The 18,636-nt window shown below is 48.7% G+C and overlaps 8 protein-coding genes across 8 annotated transcripts; 5 read left to right on the top strand and 3 right to left on the bottom strand.

Moving 5' to 3' along the window:
- Positions 1-244: 244 nt before the first annotated feature.
- N7447_005985 (putative 26S proteasome non-ATPase regulatory subunit Nas2) lies at positions 245-1,119 on the top strand (the record flags this gene model as incomplete). The annotated part of the gene is made up of 4 exons (XM_057230247.1): positions 245-394; positions 453-525; positions 582-922; positions 985-1,119. The coding sequence occupies 4 exons, from the start codon at positions 245-247 to the stop codon at positions 1,117-1,119; spliced, it is 699 nt and encodes a 232-aa protein (XP_057085337.1).
- A 528-nt stretch (positions 1,120-1,647) lies between these two features.
- On the top strand, positions 1,648-2,701 carry N7447_005984 (Ran family GTP-binding nuclear protein; the record flags this gene model as incomplete). Its single annotated transcript, XM_057230246.1, has 5 exons — positions 1,648-1,707; positions 1,921-2,013; positions 2,093-2,246; positions 2,309-2,514; positions 2,570-2,701. 5 exons carry the CDS (start codon positions 1,648-1,650, stop codon positions 2,699-2,701), a joined length of 645 nt encoding a protein of 214 aa, XP_057085336.1.
- A 728-nt stretch (positions 2,702-3,429) lies between these two features.
- Positions 3,430-7,169, bottom strand: N7447_005983 (SNF2-related protein; the record flags this gene model as incomplete). The annotated part of the gene is made up of 4 exons (XM_057230245.1): positions 3,430-3,447; positions 3,522-4,949; positions 5,012-5,768; positions 5,827-7,169. The coding sequence occupies 4 exons, from the start codon at positions 7,167-7,169 to the stop codon at positions 3,430-3,432; spliced, it is 3,546 nt and encodes a 1,181-aa protein (XP_057085335.1).
- Positions 7,170-8,599: 1,430 nt separating this feature from the next.
- N7447_005982 (uncharacterized protein) lies at positions 8,600-9,213 on the top strand (the record flags this gene model as incomplete). The annotated part of the gene is made up of 3 exons (XM_057230244.1): positions 8,600-8,644; positions 8,705-8,936; positions 9,020-9,213. The coding sequence occupies 3 exons, from the start codon at positions 8,600-8,602 to the stop codon at positions 9,211-9,213; spliced, it is 471 nt and encodes a 156-aa protein (XP_057085334.1).
- Positions 9,214-9,215: 2 nt separating this feature from the next.
- On the top strand, positions 9,216-10,115 carry N7447_005981 (uncharacterized protein; the record flags this gene model as incomplete). The annotated part of the gene is made up of 2 exons (XM_057230243.1): positions 9,216-9,566; positions 9,588-10,115. The coding sequence occupies 2 exons, from the start codon at positions 9,216-9,218 to the stop codon at positions 10,113-10,115; spliced, it is 879 nt and encodes a 292-aa protein (XP_057085333.1).
- A 438-nt stretch (positions 10,116-10,553) lies between these two features.
- Positions 10,554-11,073, top strand: N7447_005980 (SCP2 sterol-binding domain-containing protein; the record flags this gene model as incomplete). Its single annotated transcript, XM_057230242.1, has 3 exons — positions 10,554-10,569; positions 10,621-10,830; positions 10,910-11,073. The coding sequence occupies 3 exons, from the start codon at positions 10,554-10,556 to the stop codon at positions 11,071-11,073; spliced, it is 390 nt and encodes a 129-aa protein (XP_057085332.1).
- A 170-nt stretch (positions 11,074-11,243) lies between these two features.
- N7447_005979 (uncharacterized protein) lies at positions 11,244-15,974 on the bottom strand (the record flags this gene model as incomplete). Its single annotated transcript, XM_057230241.1, has 5 exons — positions 11,244-12,568; positions 12,621-14,888; positions 14,942-15,455; positions 15,507-15,815; positions 15,867-15,974. 5 exons carry the CDS (start codon positions 15,972-15,974, stop codon positions 11,244-11,246), a joined length of 4,524 nt encoding a protein of 1,507 aa, XP_057085331.1.
- A 202-nt stretch (positions 15,975-16,176) lies between these two features.
- Positions 16,177-18,562, bottom strand: N7447_005978 (uncharacterized protein; the record flags this gene model as incomplete). The annotated part of the gene is made up of 7 exons (XM_057230240.1): positions 16,177-16,280; positions 16,500-16,624; positions 16,679-17,245; positions 17,301-17,378; positions 17,447-18,319; positions 18,372-18,461; positions 18,510-18,562. The coding sequence occupies 7 exons, from the start codon at positions 18,560-18,562 to the stop codon at positions 16,177-16,179; spliced, it is 1,890 nt and encodes a 629-aa protein (XP_057085330.1).
- Between the last annotated feature and the right edge of the window lie 74 nt (positions 18,563-18,636).

The raw sequence follows: 18,636 nt of genomic DNA, 5'->3' as shown, positions 1-18,636 counted from the left end.
GTAGCGGGATAGTTGGAATTGAAATAGCACATTTTATCTTTTATCTTTTGGTGGATGAGTTTTGTTCTTATGTTATCAGCATAATATGTTGAAAATGTGAAGCCTCTGTTTTGATGTCAAAGTCGTATAGTTAGTTCGAGTGCCAAGCATCGCCGCTTATATAAAATAGTGGGAGCTCCAGGGCAGGTTCCCCCAGACCCACCGCACCTGATCTTCTTCCCTCACTTTCTTTCTTTTTTCAATCATGGATAACATTCACGCTCCAACTGTTGCCTCTGGACCGACATCCGGGGCCACTCCCCGTGATCTGTCCAAATTGTCTATGCCAGATCTGATGCAGGAGAAAGAACGCATCGAGGTGGAACTGTCAGCTCTTAGTAGTGTCCTCCAGTCGGTGAGATTTCAGACCCAGAACTTCCTATTACAGTTTCTAACAAGCATTTTCATTTTAGCATGGAGTACGCATGACCTCATCTCTCACCACCTTTGACGGTTTCCCCCGTGATGATATTGACATCGCGCAAGGTACGGCCTTTCCACACCCTAGTCGATTAGGACATATCGCTGATGGGAGATCGTAGTTCGCACAACGCGCGTTCGCATTATCCACCTACGAAACGACCACAAGGAGGTGATGAAGCTTCTTGAAAAAGGCGTCCACGCACATTTCGCCAACCTACAAAATGCGCAAGGCGCTGGCCCAACTACGAATGGCACCAGAATTCTGCCGGCTGTTCAATCATCCACAAATAACACCGCGTTGGGGAGACCGTTTGCCAAGGTCAATAGCGTGGTTTCAGGAAGTCCAGCAGACCAGGCGGGACTGAAAGCTGGTGATGCAGTTCGAAGTTTCGGGAATATCAATTGGCTGAACAACGAGCGCCTTTCAAAGGTCGCGCAAGTCGTTCAGGAAAATGAAGGGGTACGTTCGGTTCTCCGCCCCTCTGTTAGAATATCTATATGCCTGACTCTCTTTCTCTATAGCGGGCAGTATTGGTCAAAGTCTCTCGGAAGGATGAAACGAACGGCGGCGCCGCAACAGAGCTGGATCTCCAGCTCACCCCTCGACAGAATTGGGGTGGCCGTGGCCTCCTAGGATGCCACTTGGTTCCTTTGTGAGGGGTCACTTCAACTCAGACTTACAAGCGTAGCCCGATTTAGCTACCACCATGTACATTGACGACATGTACTGCTTATGACTAATGTGAGACGTCTTTTCTGCCTTTTTTTTAACAAAATACCTGGATTCCTGTAAAAAGAGACTGGGAGACCATATGCATCGCAAAGGCGTTGGAGATAACTTGGCAGTGCGAAGACCTGACCACCATAATTTATTCCAATAACCTAATACTAGAAAAAAAAATAAGTAGAGCTCATCACGAACATACCATTTAATTTGGAATAAAAATTGTCATTCAAAGTAGCAACCTTAAATATGTTTGCGCCATCCATGGAGGTTGACTACGTCAGAGCGCCTCAGGCATACACACACGTGACCCCCAGCAACGGGGCAAAAATTCCATCCAGCGCTATTAATTCATTCCCCTTCTTTCACCCCTCCGTTTTATCAACAACTCGCCCCCATCTCTACGGCGCGAATTCTGAAACTTTCTTTTTTTCAAGTTTCTATCTTAACTGATTTTCATCATGGCCGCCGAGACCCCCACATTCAAGCTCGTCCTGGTCGGTGACGGTGGTACTGGAAAGGTAAGCGCATTCGAACATCGATATCTGATTGTTGATGGGCATGGGCTCAGAGAGGTAGCCATCTGCTCAACAATGGTCATCTCATCATCTTCATGAATACATTGAGCTCCTCTTTTGTGACCCTCTGCCCCCGCGCCTGTCAACAATACTAAATATCTGCCCAACGGCCCCGCCTCACCGCGACTTCATTACTAACACAGTGAACCCCAACAGACCACCTTCGTCAAGCGCCACTTGACTGGTGAATTCGAAAAGAAGTACATCGCCACTCTTGGTGTCGAGGTCCACCCCCTCAACTTCAACACCGTATGCATATACCCCGCCGAAGAACCCCGCTTCGAACCGTACCATCGTGTGATCGCTTCAACTAACCTGAACCGAACAGAACTACGGTGCTATCCAGTTCGATGTCTGGGATACCGCTGGTCAGGAGAAGTTCGGTGGTCTCCGTGATGGTTACTACATCAACGGCCAGTGTGGTATCATCATGTTCGATGTCACTTCCCGTATCACCTACAAGAACGTTCCCAACTGGCACCGTGAGTGATTCGTTGTCTGATGTTGAATTGATCTAGATCATTTTTATCTAACGAAACTCTAGGTGATCTCGTCCGTGTCTGCGAGAACATCCCCATCGTCCTCACCGGTAACAAGGTCGACGTGAAGGAGCGCAAGGTCAAGGCCAAGACCATCACCTTCCACCGCAAGAAGAACCTCCAGTACTACGATATCTCCGCCAAGTCCAACTACAACTTCGAGAAGCCCTTCCTTTGGCTCGCTCGCAAGCTTGTTGGCAACCCCCAGCTCGTACGTCATTTTTTTGCTTGAATTCGAATCTAAGCCGATACTGATTATCTTTTAGGACTTTGTTGCCGGAATTGCCCTTGCTCCCCCCGAGGTCACCGTCGACGAGAAGCAGCTCGAGGCTTACCGCAAGGAGATGGAGGAGGCTGCCAACCAGCCCCTCCCCGACGAGGACGATGCCGACCTGTAAATCAGTGCGCTCAACGACGGGTCCACGAAGTTTCCGAAATGAAAGTTGGGAGTCGCTATCCTCTGTTCTCTCCCACGTTCCCCCGAGTCTCATCTCACGACCGACGGGAGACAGGAAGTATACGACTCCCGGGGATTGCTCTTTTTTTTAGTTTGGGTTTTGCAAAAGCAAAGTTCTCCGAAATCACGATACAATGAAAGCGGATGGGGGATAGTCGTGGTTTGAAGACATATGCATATTTTCCTTTTTGATTTCCCCCAACCTTAGTAGCTTAGACACTCACATCCCAATTGTCCTTTTTTCCCGAAACGAGCACAGCATCCAAAAAAGCATGTCCTCTTTCAACAAGATTTAAAACTTCTTTTTTTTTATGAATATCTATTCAAAACAGATACACTTAGATCTTTGCAAATCTCGAGTTGAATACTAGGAATTACTTCAATCACAAGTATCAAAGAGGAAATTCCCTAAAAGAGTCTCCAAAGGGAAGCAAGCCTTCAGACATTATTGAAGAGCACAACGCTCTTTCCACAAGACAAAGAGGACAACGCCAGGGTATAGCAATCATTAGCCTCCAAAAAAAAATCAAAAAAAAGAACAAATTCCTGCGCCAAACACTAATAATTTGGATATGGCAGGCAGTAAATGAAATAGCAATCATATCATCGGACATCTCCGGTCTTTGAGATCGAGATCATCCGGCGGGACAAAAATGTGATCAAGTATGATTACAAGTCCCTCACACCCTATGTAATGGATAAGTGGTTAGAAAAGATCGTAGAAAGTAGAAAATGTAAAAAGAATAGAAGTCAAAACTTACAAAGAGATAAGCAAGTTCCCTCGCATCTAGTCGGGAGACATTCATGGTACCACCCTCATCGAGAGCACCACTAATTAGTTCTCGCTTCTGGTCCTGGAGAGTAACAATGCGATCCTCAACGGTATTCTCAATAAGCAGACGGTGAACGAAAACCTCCCTAACTTGCCCGATGCGATGGGCACGATCAACAGCCTGGTCTTCAATGTACGGGTTCCAGAAGGGATCGAACATGATGACATGCGAGGCGGCAACGAGGTTCAGGCCGGAGTTACCGGCCTTGAGGGAGACGAGCATGACTTTGCAGGCAGGATCGTTGGTGAAAGCCGTCACGGCGGCGTTGCGTTCCTTCAAGTTCATGCTGCCATCGAAGCGGGTGTGGTTCCAGCCGCGGCGGGCGAGAGGGACTTCGAGAAGATCCAAGAGGGAGGTGAACTGGCTGAAAATGATGGTTTTCTCTTCCAAGCCGCGGTCTTCATTGGCTTGGAGGATCTCTAAAGTTTTGGTGATTTTTGTGCTGGGGAACCAGCCCTTCTCGAGACGGCGAAGGTATTTCTTCTTTTCGGCCTTGTTTCTCAAGGCGTCCTTTCGCAGATCGGCCAGAGACTTGGACTTGGACTTCTTCTTTGTTGCTCCCTCTCCCTCTTCAGTAGAGCTATCGGAGTCAGACTCGTCACTGCTTGCTGTTGCTTCTGAGTCTTCGTCGTCATTGGCCCCGTTGGTGTCGGCGGCTCCGGCGGCAGATTCGGGCATTGAGCTTGGGTCATGAACCTGCTTGAAGGCATTGGTGTCGGTGAGCTTCGCAGGGTCCACAGGCCCTCGGCAATTCTGACACTTGATCACAGCTGCGCCATCGTCTTCGAGGTTGATGGCCCCGTTTGCAGTTGCTGAGTCGGAAATGCGGATCCAGCACTCCGAGCACACATGGTGTCCACATGGAATGTAAATAGTAGCATTTTCAACACTGTCCATGCAGACGGGGCATGTGCCATCCTCCTCCCCATCATTTGATATTATACGTTGCACCACAGCAGCGCTGAGAAGCTTCGCGTTAGCGATCTTATCTACCCCTGGGATAGACGGGGCAGGTTCATTTCGGAACTCCTGCATGAGGAGGGGATGGCAGCACGCCTGCCGAAGACGGAGAAGGAGAACCAGGACATGGCTGTAGTTTCTCCCCAGGGTGCCGGAGTCGAGGTATCGGGTGATCTGCATTTGAGTGGACGTATTGAGCTGCTCATAAACCTGGCTTTCTCTCTCATCAAACACAACATGGACCTTCTCGGTGACCTTTGGTGGAAGTTGCAAGATGGGCTCTCCATCAATCTTGGAGGATTTTGTACGTCGGAGACAGACAGATTTGACTAAGACACGTAGTTGCTTCATAACATCCTCTCCCCCCCAGCCAGACTTGATGCGTTTCACGAAGTCCTGCACAAAAGATAAATGTTAGTCACCTAGAGAACATCAATAGTGAGTTATATAGTACTAACCGCCTTGAACTTTGCTGGGTTGCTGTAAGGCCGAATCCGGAGGAATCCCAATAGGGACTGGAAATCTTCGAGACGATTCATCATGGGCGTACCAGTCAGGCACCAGCGGTAGGTAGCATTGAGTCGACAACATGCTGTTGAAGATTTTGCGCTTGGATTCTTGATGTTCTGTGCTTCATCGATGATGACTCGGTGCCACTTGGCGGCAGGATTGAGAGGACCAGACATATTTTTCAAGTCCTGGATTATCGAGGGATCCTTCCCTTCCTCTGCAAGTTTTTCCCCCTGGAGCAATGTTTTGTAATGCGCAGTAATGGTACCAAATGTCGTGATGATGACATCGTACTTTTTGAGCTCCTTCCAGGGCCTGCGCCGTTGATGGTAGATTAAGACCGATAATTGGTGGCTTCCTGGCTTGACATGGCGCTGGATTTCGAGTCTCCATTGATCCATAAGTGCCTTGGGTGCGACGATCAAAGTCGGGCGTCGGTCTTCATCTTCGAATGGACGAGCAACCATCAGCGCAATCGCTTGAATAGTCTTACCGAGGCCCATGTCATCTGCAAGAATTCCTCCTTTGTGGTTGCTCTCTTCCTTGGCCTTCATCCAGTTCAGACCGATCTTCTGGTGCTTCATCAATGTGACCCGAAGTGCACTTGGTGTCTCTTCATTGTCTGCTCTGGTTGCCTCCCGAATGTCTTTGATACCGCTGAGCAAGTTCTTGATATCTTCAGGGAACTCTTTTTCGTTGTAGGCCCTATATCAATGAGTTAGCATCATAACTAGCTGCTTTAAAAGAAAGGCGTGAAACATACACTATGTCAGCATCGTCATCGAATATTTCGTTCTGGTTGCGAACCAGGTCGAAGGCCTTGTCAAACTTGTCAAAAGCACCCGGCATTGGAGAATATGGAGCTTCGCGCTTCCAGGGAAGAACTCGAGAGGAAGCTGGTGATGAGGGATATGCCGCTTGTGACGGATTCGCCAATTGGGAGGGATAGGCCATTTGGGAAGGATATGACATCTGAGAAGGATATGACATTTGGGAGGGGTATGTCAACTGGGAGGGATATGCCATTTGAGAGGGGTATGTCAACTGGGAGGGATACGGCATCTGCGAAGGATGGGGCGGCTGTGAAGAGTATGGCGATTTGGAATATGTCGAAGGGAGAGCTGGTAGGTGAGGATAGTTGAAGGAACCGGATTGGCGGGCTGGCTGCTTGCCGAATCGAGAATTGAATGAATCAGCTGTGATTTCTTGAAGCTCATCGTCGGAATTGAATGGATTGATTTTATTGAATGGGGCTATCGGGGCATATGCTTGAGGGGTGCGAATGGCTTTTGATGAGATAGGTTCAAGTTTTACCGGTTGAGTGCGGTCTGGAAGATTCCAGGAATCCTGTTCATTAAAGCCCTCCATGGGAAGTTGACCGTGATCCTCGTCAGCTTGGAGCGCGCGAGCTAATTCTGCGTCTCGTTCCATTTGGAACTCTGTTTCAATTAACTTCGCCTGCTCATCGCACTCTTCTTGAAGTTCCTTTATCTGATCTGCATCGTCACCTGCCGCATCAATCCATTGCTTGTACAAACGCTGATTCTCGGAAAGGCGGGCTGCTTGTTCAGCATCTATCGCATCGAGTTGGGATCTGCGAGATGCAGGCTGCGAGGGAGCAAGCCTTTTTGATGATCCCTGTATCGTGGGCGAGATATGAGACAGCGGACGCTGGCGTTTACGAGAATTTTCTGGAGAAGGTTGTGTTATTGGTGAAGCTGGCAGCACAGTCGAATGGCGAAACCCGGCTGCGAAAGGAGAGGGTGCAGCAGAAGGCCAGTGAGGCGACGCAAATGAATCCCCGGGGATTCCAGTGAAAGTACTCGACGCCATGCGTGAAGGCGCAGCCGCAGGAGTCCGGACTGGCGGAGTGGGCGACCGCACTTGTGTTGTTGGTGTCGGGGCGGCTTGAGGAGTAGGAACAGTATCACCAAGCAGCGCGGCAACCTGAACTTCCATTTTTCTGATGGCATCACGGAGCTCATCTGCTTCTGCACAAGCACCCCGTGTCGCGAGGAGATCATCGTAGATGTATCTGTAGGTATCGAGATCTTCTAGAAGATCTTTGATTTTGTCCTCTTGGGACTGATCGGCCGAAGAAGCCATGGCTCAAGAGCACCTGGGACTGACCATGAAACCTCCCAAGACCAAATTATCTCGATCGTTGACAGCGTGGCAGGGTGGGTATCACGATGGGGACGACGGCTAGAACAAAAGGTAAAGTCCAAGATCAACAGAGCTACCACGTCAAGTGGGGGCTTAGGATGTCGAGCGAAGTATTCTGGGAGAGTCAGTTAGCGAAACTTGGGTTCTCATCAGCAAACAGCCAGGTAGAAGGCGGGTGGTGGCAGATGAAACAATGAGGAAGAGAAAGGAAGCGTAGACGCAATTCATCATACTGTGTCTCTCTGTTGGCTAGTACGGGTATTTGCAGAGGATGTAGACTTACATCGAGTGCTATCGACGGGAGAAGTGGATGACGGAGCAGATTTAGGGGCCTCGGGGGCGAAGAGATGGTGATTGCAGAAACGAGAAGAGTCCTTCCTTTTATAGTGCAAAAGATCAGATGGCGCAGACACGAGAGTTGACGCTATTTGCGACCGTTCAGCTGGCCCCCGGAGTCGAGATATTCATCTTGCGGGGGAAGTTGAAGTTCTCGCCCAAGATGTCATTATCTCCCCCAGTGCATAGCGACCACCAGGGACTTGGGTCATATTGACTTTTATTGCCAGCAGAAAATTGGCTATCAAATGAGACATCTTAAAGATATTGAAAAGACGTTTGTTTAGATAGAATTTAAAAAGACATTACAAAAGAGATCTTAATAAACGATCAACGCACTATAACTTTAGAAAAACCGCTTATGAGGTTGATCCTCTAACAATTCGAGTACTCTATATATGTACATAGTACTTCAAAGAAGGCGGAGATATGAGCGGTAAATGCTTTAAGGCCAATAGGACGAAAGCCCTAAATGGTCGCCATCCTCTACTGTAATTGTGAGTACCTGCCAAGGTTCCACGAGGGGGCCTTTTACTTGAGCCTCCTTCAGGCACAATAATTTTATTGATTGTTATATGTTGTACATAAGTAGTGAGGTCTTATAGTAATTGTTCTTTAGTAATATAGACACAAATACCTAGAAATATGTAAGTAATTCTACTCATATCCCTGCATTGCAGCTCAATCTTTCACTGGTATGGATGCGCCCTTATCACACGTGATTATGCGTGGTTATGCGCGTCACGCGTCAAACAAGCTAAACACAGGGCTAGACGTCACTTGCCCTACTATCCAAATTTGGCACAGAACACTCGAAGTACCATCTATATAGTTCTAGTTTCACCCATCTCGGAGTAGTTCCAGCATTTCGATTATGACTGTGAGAGGTTGCTATGGCTCATATGGTGCATTGGCGAAAGGAGGAATTGTCCAACGAGATGTTATAAGACAAGTAAGACATTCGACGTGTAGCTCAGGCTACAACTGGTTCGATATCTAGATCGAGAATGGGGGCTGCAAGTTAAGCTGGAAAAATGTCTTTGACACGCAGCTGGAACATAAATCAGGGGGTGCAAGCGGTATGTTTCTATTGTAAGGGTTGGAGATAGGATATTCTGTTTGTATAAGTTGATTTGCAGGAATTGAGAAATACTAAACTGTCCACTTCTACTACCAACCGTCTACGTGATCAACGACCACTCATGGCACCAAAACATGGACTAGTTCGACTATGGAAGACCAAGGGTCAACAAATTTTCACGGGCCATCTATCGAACAAGGACCACGCCGCATGTCGTTTAGTATGTCGCAAGTTCGCTACTTATCTCACACCAATCCTCTTCGCGGACATTGAAGTCCGGTTTCGTAGCAGTACATTCAGCAAGTCATCCTGAGTGGCAGCTCTTGAGCACATCGGGGGATACGTTCAGGCCATGACGTTCAATATCTCACAGATAGGGAGACCTTCTTACCTCCAATCCTGGATCCAATTATGGGTATAGAACAGATCTTCATCTACAAACCACAACGGCGCCAACTTGATAGCAGTAGCCCTAGGTATAGCAGCGGGCAAATGACAGAGCTGTTAGTCAATCAGTATCCGCCTCCCAAGCATATACCAACATCCCATCACCTGTCCAAGCATTGACGATGATGAGCGGCTTGCAAAATATACAAATCTCCTGCGAGGGTCAAGTACCAAGCCATCGTTACCGCCGAAGTGTAGTAGATTATGCATTAATCTCACTACGAATGGCGATCGAGCAAGCACCATTGAAACATCTCCACACTCTGTCATTGTTATCAATCCACCCAGGAGCGGCCCTTTACCTACGTCCAGCTCTAGGATTCGGTGCTCCGCCTGGAACTTGCAAGCGCCGGTCCCAGATCCGCAAGCTTACAGTCCACATGACGAGTTTCGGCCATGAGCCAGGTCAGCTGACAGACCACCTCAAGCTCCTCCATGCATACCTAGGAAGCTTCTCATCTCTACAAAGACTGGTTTTTCATTGAGAAAGCGAGAGGGGGCCTCTCACCCCTGTCGCTTGCAACAGAGCCTCGCCTCAACAGCGCAGCCAAAGGGAAGCCAACTCAAGCCTGTCCCTAGAGATGCGCGTTGCCCTTACGACCATTGAAATTCAAACATTTTCAGCAGATGGAGCTGATCAATGTGACAATGGACGCGTCGCAGGTGGCGTCTTGTATCCAGGAGCACCGGAGTACTCTGCGCGGGTTAAATCTCAAAAACGTGCTCCGCAGCGACAATTGGGACGATGCAAGCGTGCCGTTGACACGACTCAGCGGAAGCAATGGATGGAAGCAAGGTCAGCGCGTCACCAACACCGTGGGTGTGCTGATAGTATTGAGTACAGCGGGAGTCAGCCAGAAGCAATTACAGAACGCGATTTGTGCTTTACAGCAGCAAAAGAGCCTGAGGACGTTGGGAAGCTTGGCGAAAGCACGGTCCCGAATACGCGAGCTGCTGTTGCTGTTGGGGGGCCCGATCATATGAAGCGACTGCTGCGATCTGCGGTGTTTAGTTGGCGGTGACGTCAGGGGCAAGGGGTTCGCAACTTCCGAGGAAGGATTGGCATAGGCTAATAACTTTATTAGTGTCGCGATGAATACCACATTTGTGCAACTTCAGTCCCAATGCAACATAAGCGCGGTTTATGTGGAGCCGGGGGGGAATTCGTGGGGTGAACCGGCAACACGGGGAAGACTGGGAGAGCCGACTAGACTGTGGACTGTACTCCTTAAGAAGAATGCAGATCTTAGTCAAGTCGGGGCTCCATTCCAGAGAATCGGGAAGAAAAAGAGCGAAAAAAGCATAAAAGAAGAATCACAGACACAGAGCTTCCCTCGGTGTGGAGAAAATGTGGGATGGGGGCCTCGGCACGTGAAGTCAGTTCACATGCTCCTTCCAGGTCATTTATATTCGGTCACCCGCCTTGACTTAGCACATCAACTTGTACTACCATATTTACCATGTCTCTCAAGAAAGGTATACCCGCTTTTTATCGCGAGAAGTGAGAACACCAGCTAATCAAAATAGATTCCCACCCTTCGTCCGCTGCCTTCGACGTCATCAACAAGACGCTCCAGGCCAACGAAGCCGACCGCAAGGATGCCCTCAGCAAGGCTAAGGCCATTTTCGTTTTCAACCTGAAGAACTCTAGTGGCGAGGAAGCTGCTTGGTACCTTGACCTGAAGAACAAGGGCGAGGTTGGACAAGGTCTTGCCCCTGCTGGCGAGAAGGCTGATGGTGGGTCTACATTGCTGATTTGCGCGTGTTGATGTGGCGTGTTTTCTTTCTGACACCTGCTAATTGTTCTCATCAATAGTCACTCTCACCCTCTCCGATGCTGACTTCAGCCAGCTCGTTTCCGGCAAGGCCAACGCTCAGCGTTTGTTCATGGGCGGCAAGTTGAAGATTAAGGGTAACATCATGAAAGCGACCAAGATGGAGCCTATCCTGAAGAAGGCCCAGGGAAATGCCAAGCTGTAAAGATTATATACCCCTTTGAGAAATTATATACGAAATTCCTCGTCTACTAGAGCGCTTATTTTCGGCTTTTTGCTTGGGATACTCTGGTTGTTCGACTTCGAGTATACGAAATATTTTAATATGTGCCGATGACCGCGATCATCGCTGGTTCGGATCGATAAATGCCAAATTTACAAGTCCCGCACATGTCCCTGTCTCGAAACTCGCCCCTGATCCAGGACTACAAAATAATCCGCATCCTTGACAGCTTCTATGCGATGCGCAATCGTAATGACCGTAGACTGCTGCAACTCCTCCCGGATGATCTGCTGAATCTCAAGAGAAGTCTCATGATCAACGGAAGCAGTCGCCTCATCGAGGATGACAACTGCGCTTCGGCGAAGGACAGCCCGTGTCAGAGCGATGAGTTGTCGTTGACCCTGGCTAAGGTTTCTCCCTCCGGCCTCAACATGCGTCCCAAGATGCCAGCCGTGTCGACTACACAGACGCTCCAGGATTTCGGTGCACAGCTCATCGGAATAATCTTCCGTCGGGTCTATATTGAGTCGGATGCTGCCAGGGAAGAGGACAGGGTCTTGCGCTACGAAGGTAACTCGAGTGCGCAACGCTTGTGTATTGACGTCGGCAATATTGATGCCGTCGATGAGAATGCGGCCGGATTCAGGTCTGATGACGCTCAGAAGCGACATTGCCAGTGTGGACTTGCCGCTGCCAGTACGGCCGATAACTGCCGTAGTGGATCCGCCGGGGATGCGAAGAGAGACGTTTATAAGTGAGGGATCGAGATGTGGTGCGTAACGGAAAGTTGCATCTTCGAAGACAACGTCGCTACCGTAACTTGGCCATGCAGCTGGGGGAGCGATGGTCCCGGGAGTTTCTTCTTCAACGTGTAGTAGCTCATCGACTCGCTCTACCGACACAAAATCCATTTGGAGTTGGCCGTACTGTTTGCACAATGCATGCGTGGAATCGACAAAGTTGTTGGCAGCAATGAGTACGAATGCTACTAGTCCTGGTGTGATATTGGTGTATAACGCTAGAGCTGTTAGACAAAACGTGGAGAAAGCGGACAGGCTCTCAAAGCGGTACATGAGCCAGCTTTGGAGCGACCAGTAGAAGTGGTCCATTCCCTGGAACTTGTCAACCACGGATATGACCCGGTCCTGGAACTGTGACTCTGCATGGAAAGCCCGGACGGTGGTCAGACCGTGTAATAGCTCGCCGAAGTTGGACAACAGAGGACTTAGGGACACCATCTCGAGTCGTCGTAGGCTCTGAGATGTGGGAAGGAACCGGAGGAATACCAGGACAAATGCGACCGTGAGAGCTAGGGAGAACAACAAAAATACTGGGGTAGCGGTGGCAACTACCAGGACAGAAGAGATCCAAGTGATAGCCTGGAACGCAATCACCTGAAATTGCTCACTAATGTTACCATCCACGACTCCAATATCAGACGTAAGACGGTTCATCAAGCGTCCGAGAGGGATTGTATCTTTAGAATGATTAGTTAGCTTTTTCCTGTTGAGTCAAGCCATAGAACTTACCCAAGTATCGGAAGGTCGCATGGCTGACTCGGACCAAGACCCGTCGAAACAAAGACTGCCCAGCGTAGTAGACGATAACTAGCATTAGAAGCTGAGCGATAAGGAGTGTGGTCGCTTGAAAAGATATGATGGCGAAGAATGTCCATAGCCAAGGTCGCACATCCTCACGCGGAGACGGCAGTTGGTCCATAGGGTTCTGAGGCATAAGGTATGTGTCCATGCTTAAGATCGAGACTGACCAGGCGCCTTGCGATGACCTATCACTCAATTCTGAGAGATCCCCTCGAAGAACAGTTGTCTGCTCATAGGCTTCTCCCCACCCTTTGAGGAACCATGATTGCCCGACAGCCATCAGTCGGTAAATTGCCAGGATCAGGACGAGGATAAGCCACCATCGGTACTTTCCGGCCTTAATATAATTCCAATAGACTCGAGCCTTGACACCCCCGTCTGCTCGATGTTCTTCCTCGATGAATTTATCAGGCACGGCAGCTGTCTCCTCCTCGAGGGTGGCTTCCACTTCTGGTTCGCTTTCGTGGTCGATGAAGGGCAGGAAAGACTTGGTCGCGTCAAGCTTGATAGTATCCTTGTCGTAAACAGAGGCATGTTTGTCACAAATATTGATAATTTGATCCGCAATGTGACGAACTAACGTAGTTCGATGCGTCACTAGAACGATAGTTCGGTCTTTCATCAGCGGCCCTGAGAAGCATTTGCGGACTATCAATTCCGCTGTATTGTGGTCTAGTGCAGACAAGGGATCATCCAAAAGGAGAACCCGCGATGCGCTATAGACGGCTCTTGCCAGAGCTACTCGCGCTTTTTGTCCACCTGATAAACCAATGCCATTTTCACCCACAAACGATAAATCGCCATGTTTAAATTGAGCAAGGTCTGGAAGCAAGGCGCAGGCTTCCAGTGTGCGCTTGTAGCGCTGGTCGTGGTAGGGGGCGGAGAATAGAATGTTATCACGAATACTCATGCTTTGCAGCCACGGTGTCTGGGCACAATATCCCACCATTTCGTTTGGAATATGCACTGAACCGCCAAGTCTATCGAGTTCTCCTAAAAGAGCTTGCAGAAACGCGGTTTTCCCAGCACCGACCTTGCCAGTGACAACAGTCAGTCCTTTCGGGATGGTGACATCGATATCAACAAGGACAGGTGAGACCTTTCCTGGCCATCCAAACGAACAAGACTGTATCGAGATTGGAATATCGTTCGCCAGCGGTTCAGATGGTAGATTCTCCTTGTCTGGTTCGGACATGAAGTCCTCGATGCGCCCTAGGGCAATGAAGGCATTGATAAGCGATGTGATCAGACCAGGAATATCTCGAAGACGGGTCTCTAGCATGGAAAATAGCTGCAATGCTGGAAAGATAATATCAATCCGCAGCTCATGCCCAGCCAAAAAGGTATATGCGTACAACGCAACCACTGGAAACACGCCACTAGCGAAAGCGTTGATAAAACGAATCAAGATACTCCACAGACTAGTCACAATCCGGATATTCAACTCGTGCTGTCGGGCCTCCATTACTTGCTGAAGCCAATGATTCTGCCACCCGTACCATCGCAGGTGACGGATTGCTTCCACGAATTGCGAAGTTATTTGGAGCCGAGTATCCGTTGCCATCCGTCTAACTCGTTCCCAGCGGAGGAGGGCTCTGGTTACCAGTGCATTTACGATCTGCGCAGCAAGAACGGCCAATATTCCCAGGAAACAAGATGGACCGAAGAGTGTCCAGACAAGGAAGGTAGCGATCACGAGTCCTAGTGGCTTGTCAATCAACGAGTCAATCTCCCAGAACCTCTGTGCAACTTCATAAACATCTCCGCGCAAGAGATTAAAGATTTTGCCAAGTGATGCGGCTTCTTTGGCCTGTTTCTGTGGGGTCTTTTGGTTGCGAGAAATGATACGTTGCCAGAAACCTTTTACGGGTTTAGTTGGGAGTTGATGGGTGCCTTGAACTGATGCCTCATCATTGATTCCATTTGCATCATCGTCGGATGGTTCTGGGTTGCCCTCGATCATCAGTCCAGAGATGTTCTTTCGTGAAAGGGCTTTTTCATAGACCATCATGATCATTTCACCCCTCGACCGTTCATAGGATCGTCTTCCGTACCACAAAAGTAACACTTGAGACTGTGCAGCGACAAGTCGAAGAGCAAAGGACATGAAAGCATAGGTCAAAGGTACGCGTTTTGGCCGGGACGGGTCTTTCATGGCCTGCAATAGCTGCTGCAACAAAACAGGAGTAGAAAAGTCTGTGAGTATTCTTAGTGACTTGAAGCAAAAGAAAAGGCCTGATCTCTCATACCGCATATCATCTGGACAATTGAGATGGTAGAGATGATAAAAACATCAATTCCATTGGCTCTCAACAGTCGACTGAGAACAGAACCACGAAGTCGACGAAATTTTTCATGTAGACGGCTGTGCTGAAAGTCAAATCCAAGCAGCCAAACATCTTGTTCATGCAGTTGTCTTTTAAGCCCAGTTGAGATAAGCGGTGCCATCCACGACACTGTGAGGAACTGCCAAAGCCTCAAATTATCTTCCGGTGTGCGGAAGTCATTGGATGGTTGTTGACCAACAGTGCTGATATCTATCGATGATAACGAAGGCTCGCGGAATGGCATTAGGAGAATTGCTGCACAGGCCGCTGCTCCTGCCGCTGCGGCAATGTAGCGAGCAACAACTTTGAATTTCGGGAATACACTCGGGTGAGTCGCTAAAGAAAGTTCAATTGCAAGTACTAAGACATAATACGCGAGCATAGAGATGGAGCACGATCTGGGCCGCTTGACTGCGATCAGAATCGATGCTGTGGCCTAAGGAAAGGTGTCAGTAACCTTGACTCCCCAGAAACTAGGATAACCGACCCATGAGAGAACAAGCACAAATGCTGAAGGGTCAATTTTCGGAGGAACAAACTGGACTGTCTCGGCTAGAAGCCCAGTGGCTGAAAATATAAGAAGAGAGGCAGTCCATCGCAATGATTGCTTGGGCTGATCTAGCAGGAGCTCTTGTGTATCTTGTTGCTCGGAGACAAAAGGAACAGTCCACTTGGGGCGCCATCTCTGGCAGAAATATCCGAGTATATGGCTAAATGCAATAAGCAATACAACGATTGCTGGGATGCATGCCAGGTAGGGCAATACACAAGGTGATAGCCACGCATTATGCGAGTCCTGGATTGGTCAGCGGGATGTGAGCCGAAGTAAGGGGGCCCATGTTCATACCCAGAAGTGATCACACTGGGATCTGGGTACACCCTGGACCAGCGGAATTTGATTCATGCTTGGTCCGAAGAGCAGTGCCAGCTCTTCGCGGTAGCCTTGGGGTGACATCCCTTCGTGAAGCAACGTGGGGCCGGATCAATATTCATCCGCTTGGTCCGTGCCATCTATACAGGCAGGTCAGTACGTCAAAATTGTTGTTTGGTTCTAGTTTGGAATATCATAGGAATTAGGAAACTGTATACCAGCTTCAGATTTCGCCCAGTTAGACGTCCTGTCTTGTAGGAAAGCACGGCGTTGACTCTTTCAGGCCCTACAAGCCCCAACGGCCGTGCCGATCATCAGGCGGGATCATCCGCCGCGGGGCCGCCCATTCAACACAGTCTGGGCGGACATGCGTTGCGAACTCAAAAACAACTACATTTAATTAGACAGCTGCTCAGATAAAAGATAAAGACATAATGGGTCTTCCCAATATCAATGGGGTGTTGTACAGGTTCCAAGAAGTGAGACAGGCTGCTTATCCTGACTCAGAACGAGAAGTGCGAAATGAAAACGGCTACATGGCCCGCCTGAGAACTCGTGTTTTACTGTGCAATAATACAATGATCCCATGAATTTCCTGCATCAAAGAACCGTCCACGACAAATCGCTCGATACTGTCTATCGTGTTCTTCTGCAGAATATCAATATCAGGTACCAAGTGCGCCAAAGCCGGACAAACAGAGCCTAGGGTCAGAAGAAGAATAGAAGAGAACATCCTAAAAGAGTGAGATGTGAAGTGAGTTTGAGGATAAAGTATCGTGAGGACGTACGTATGAATAATGATCTCCGCGCAAAATGACGGGCCCATCAATCTCCGCGCTGAGGCATCCAGATACGCACGACAATTGGCTATACTGGACTCGCACTGTTTGAGAACCATAGGTGGGACATCATTTTCAGGTAACGAGTCGATTGCACAAAGAAGAAATGGTCTGGTTATGATATCCTTGGCGGAGTGAAAGCGGTGGAGCATGTTGAGTTGAAGGCCAGTACATCGAGATGGATCGTTAATATCTGGTTTAATTGTACGAGGTAACAAGTCAAACCAATTGTGGAGCTGTCGGTCAAGCTCCTGGGAGACACTCAGGATTGTAGAGAGTGACTGGAAGTCATACGATGGGCTGTCGCTTGAAGCTGGCTGTAGACCAAGACTGCGCCTTGTCCAGTCACTTCCGTACATAGTGTGATGTACTCTATTGAGCAGACGACGGACAGACAGTTCAGCAAGGAAGACGTGTGTTTCTTGGGCGTCGTTGTTTGTAAAGGCTGGGAAAGGGGTCAAATCAATCACATGTTCGATACCACTTCGTGGTAAATGGTGTTCAGCTATCAAATCACTGTCATCAATGTTAGCATAAACTTGATTTATCCAGATGGAACCAAGAAACCAACCATTCAGTGTCGAAGGCCGCCCATGATAGTAAGATAATGCTGGACTTGAGCTTATGATTATCCGGCGAAGCTTGGCTTCTATCTCAAACAGATACTTGATCAATATAGCTGAAAACAAAAAGAATGGGCAGGGAGCATCAACTCACCGGCTATTCAGATACTGGATACTGGTAGAAGCCATATGGATGAGTTTCCATGATTGCAGGGGGCGTAAAAGAAACCCAAAATATTTCGAAATGAGTATCAAACTCTGGGGAAGAGTAATCGTGGGGCAAAATGACAATAAATATTCGTTCATCAATATCTGCAACGCAGGTGAAATGAAATCTGCTCCAGGCACCCAGTATGGAGAGCTGGACTTTGTCGGGTCAACCTGCTCAAGGGCTGCAGATCCCAATGCAAGAACTGCAAGGCATAGTGCAGAGTCACAGTCAACACTCAGACCGGCTCTAATATGGTGATCATACAGTCCCAAAAATTGGTCTCGGTCAATGATTGGCATCTCAACGTGGACATGTTTGAAATACGCCTCCACCAGTGGATAGGTACTTGCTTCATCGAGGATTGGCATCTGACTCGCTGTGATTGTACCTGCAGCGAAAGATAGCTGGTGCGGTATATGTCTTTTCGATTCCGCGCGTATGAACAGGTCTGGTGGAAACTCCCCGAAAAGCGTCTTTACTTTGTTCATATGCAGCATATATTCGGTTGTTGTTGTGTGGCCGATTGGAATACTCATGGGCGGGATGTCATGTTCAGGTGGTATGAAAGAGGACGAATTTGCACTGATAAGTTGGGAGATATCTGCCGGGTTGGGTCTCGACGGGGACGAAATCAACATGGTGGAAGGATGAGAAAAGCCTGCCCTTTCATGCTCAGATGATGGTTCGAATGTGAAGCCACCACTTCTTGTTTCGCCAGTCTGGGGTGTTTGAGGGAGCCTCGGATGACTCCATAGAAAGTTCTCAATTGCATCAAGACGGCGGAAGAACTCCGAGGAGGAAGTCTCTCCTCGAGGCCTGTCGGAGTTTAGCGATTTTGTTAAAATGTTGAATAACGCGGTTCTCTCACCTCGAAGAGTCAACTTCATTATATACACAATCAATACCTGAATCTTCACAGAGGGCGCAGGAGGGTATCGCACCATTGCAGCGGCGTTTCCTGCTTGTCCGTCAGCATCGGAACACTCTAGGAGTAAGGGAGACATACCGCCTCCGACAATAGTTGCATGCTAAAGAAGCACGCTTACGGCTACTTTCCATAAGGGAAAGTTGTATGGATTTCAAGGATCCAAGCTACCTAGATGGACCATGTTGATACTGATGTTGATACAAGG

Source organism: Penicillium robsamsonii, assembly GCF_028829455.1.
Source record: "Penicillium robsamsonii strain IBT 29466 chromosome Unknown utg000003l_segment0_segment0, whole genome shotgun sequence".
NCBI classification, from domain to species: Eukaryota; Fungi; Ascomycota; class Eurotiomycetes; order Eurotiales; family Aspergillaceae; genus Penicillium; species Penicillium robsamsonii.
This window is presented reverse-complemented; position numbering and strand designations above follow the sequence as displayed.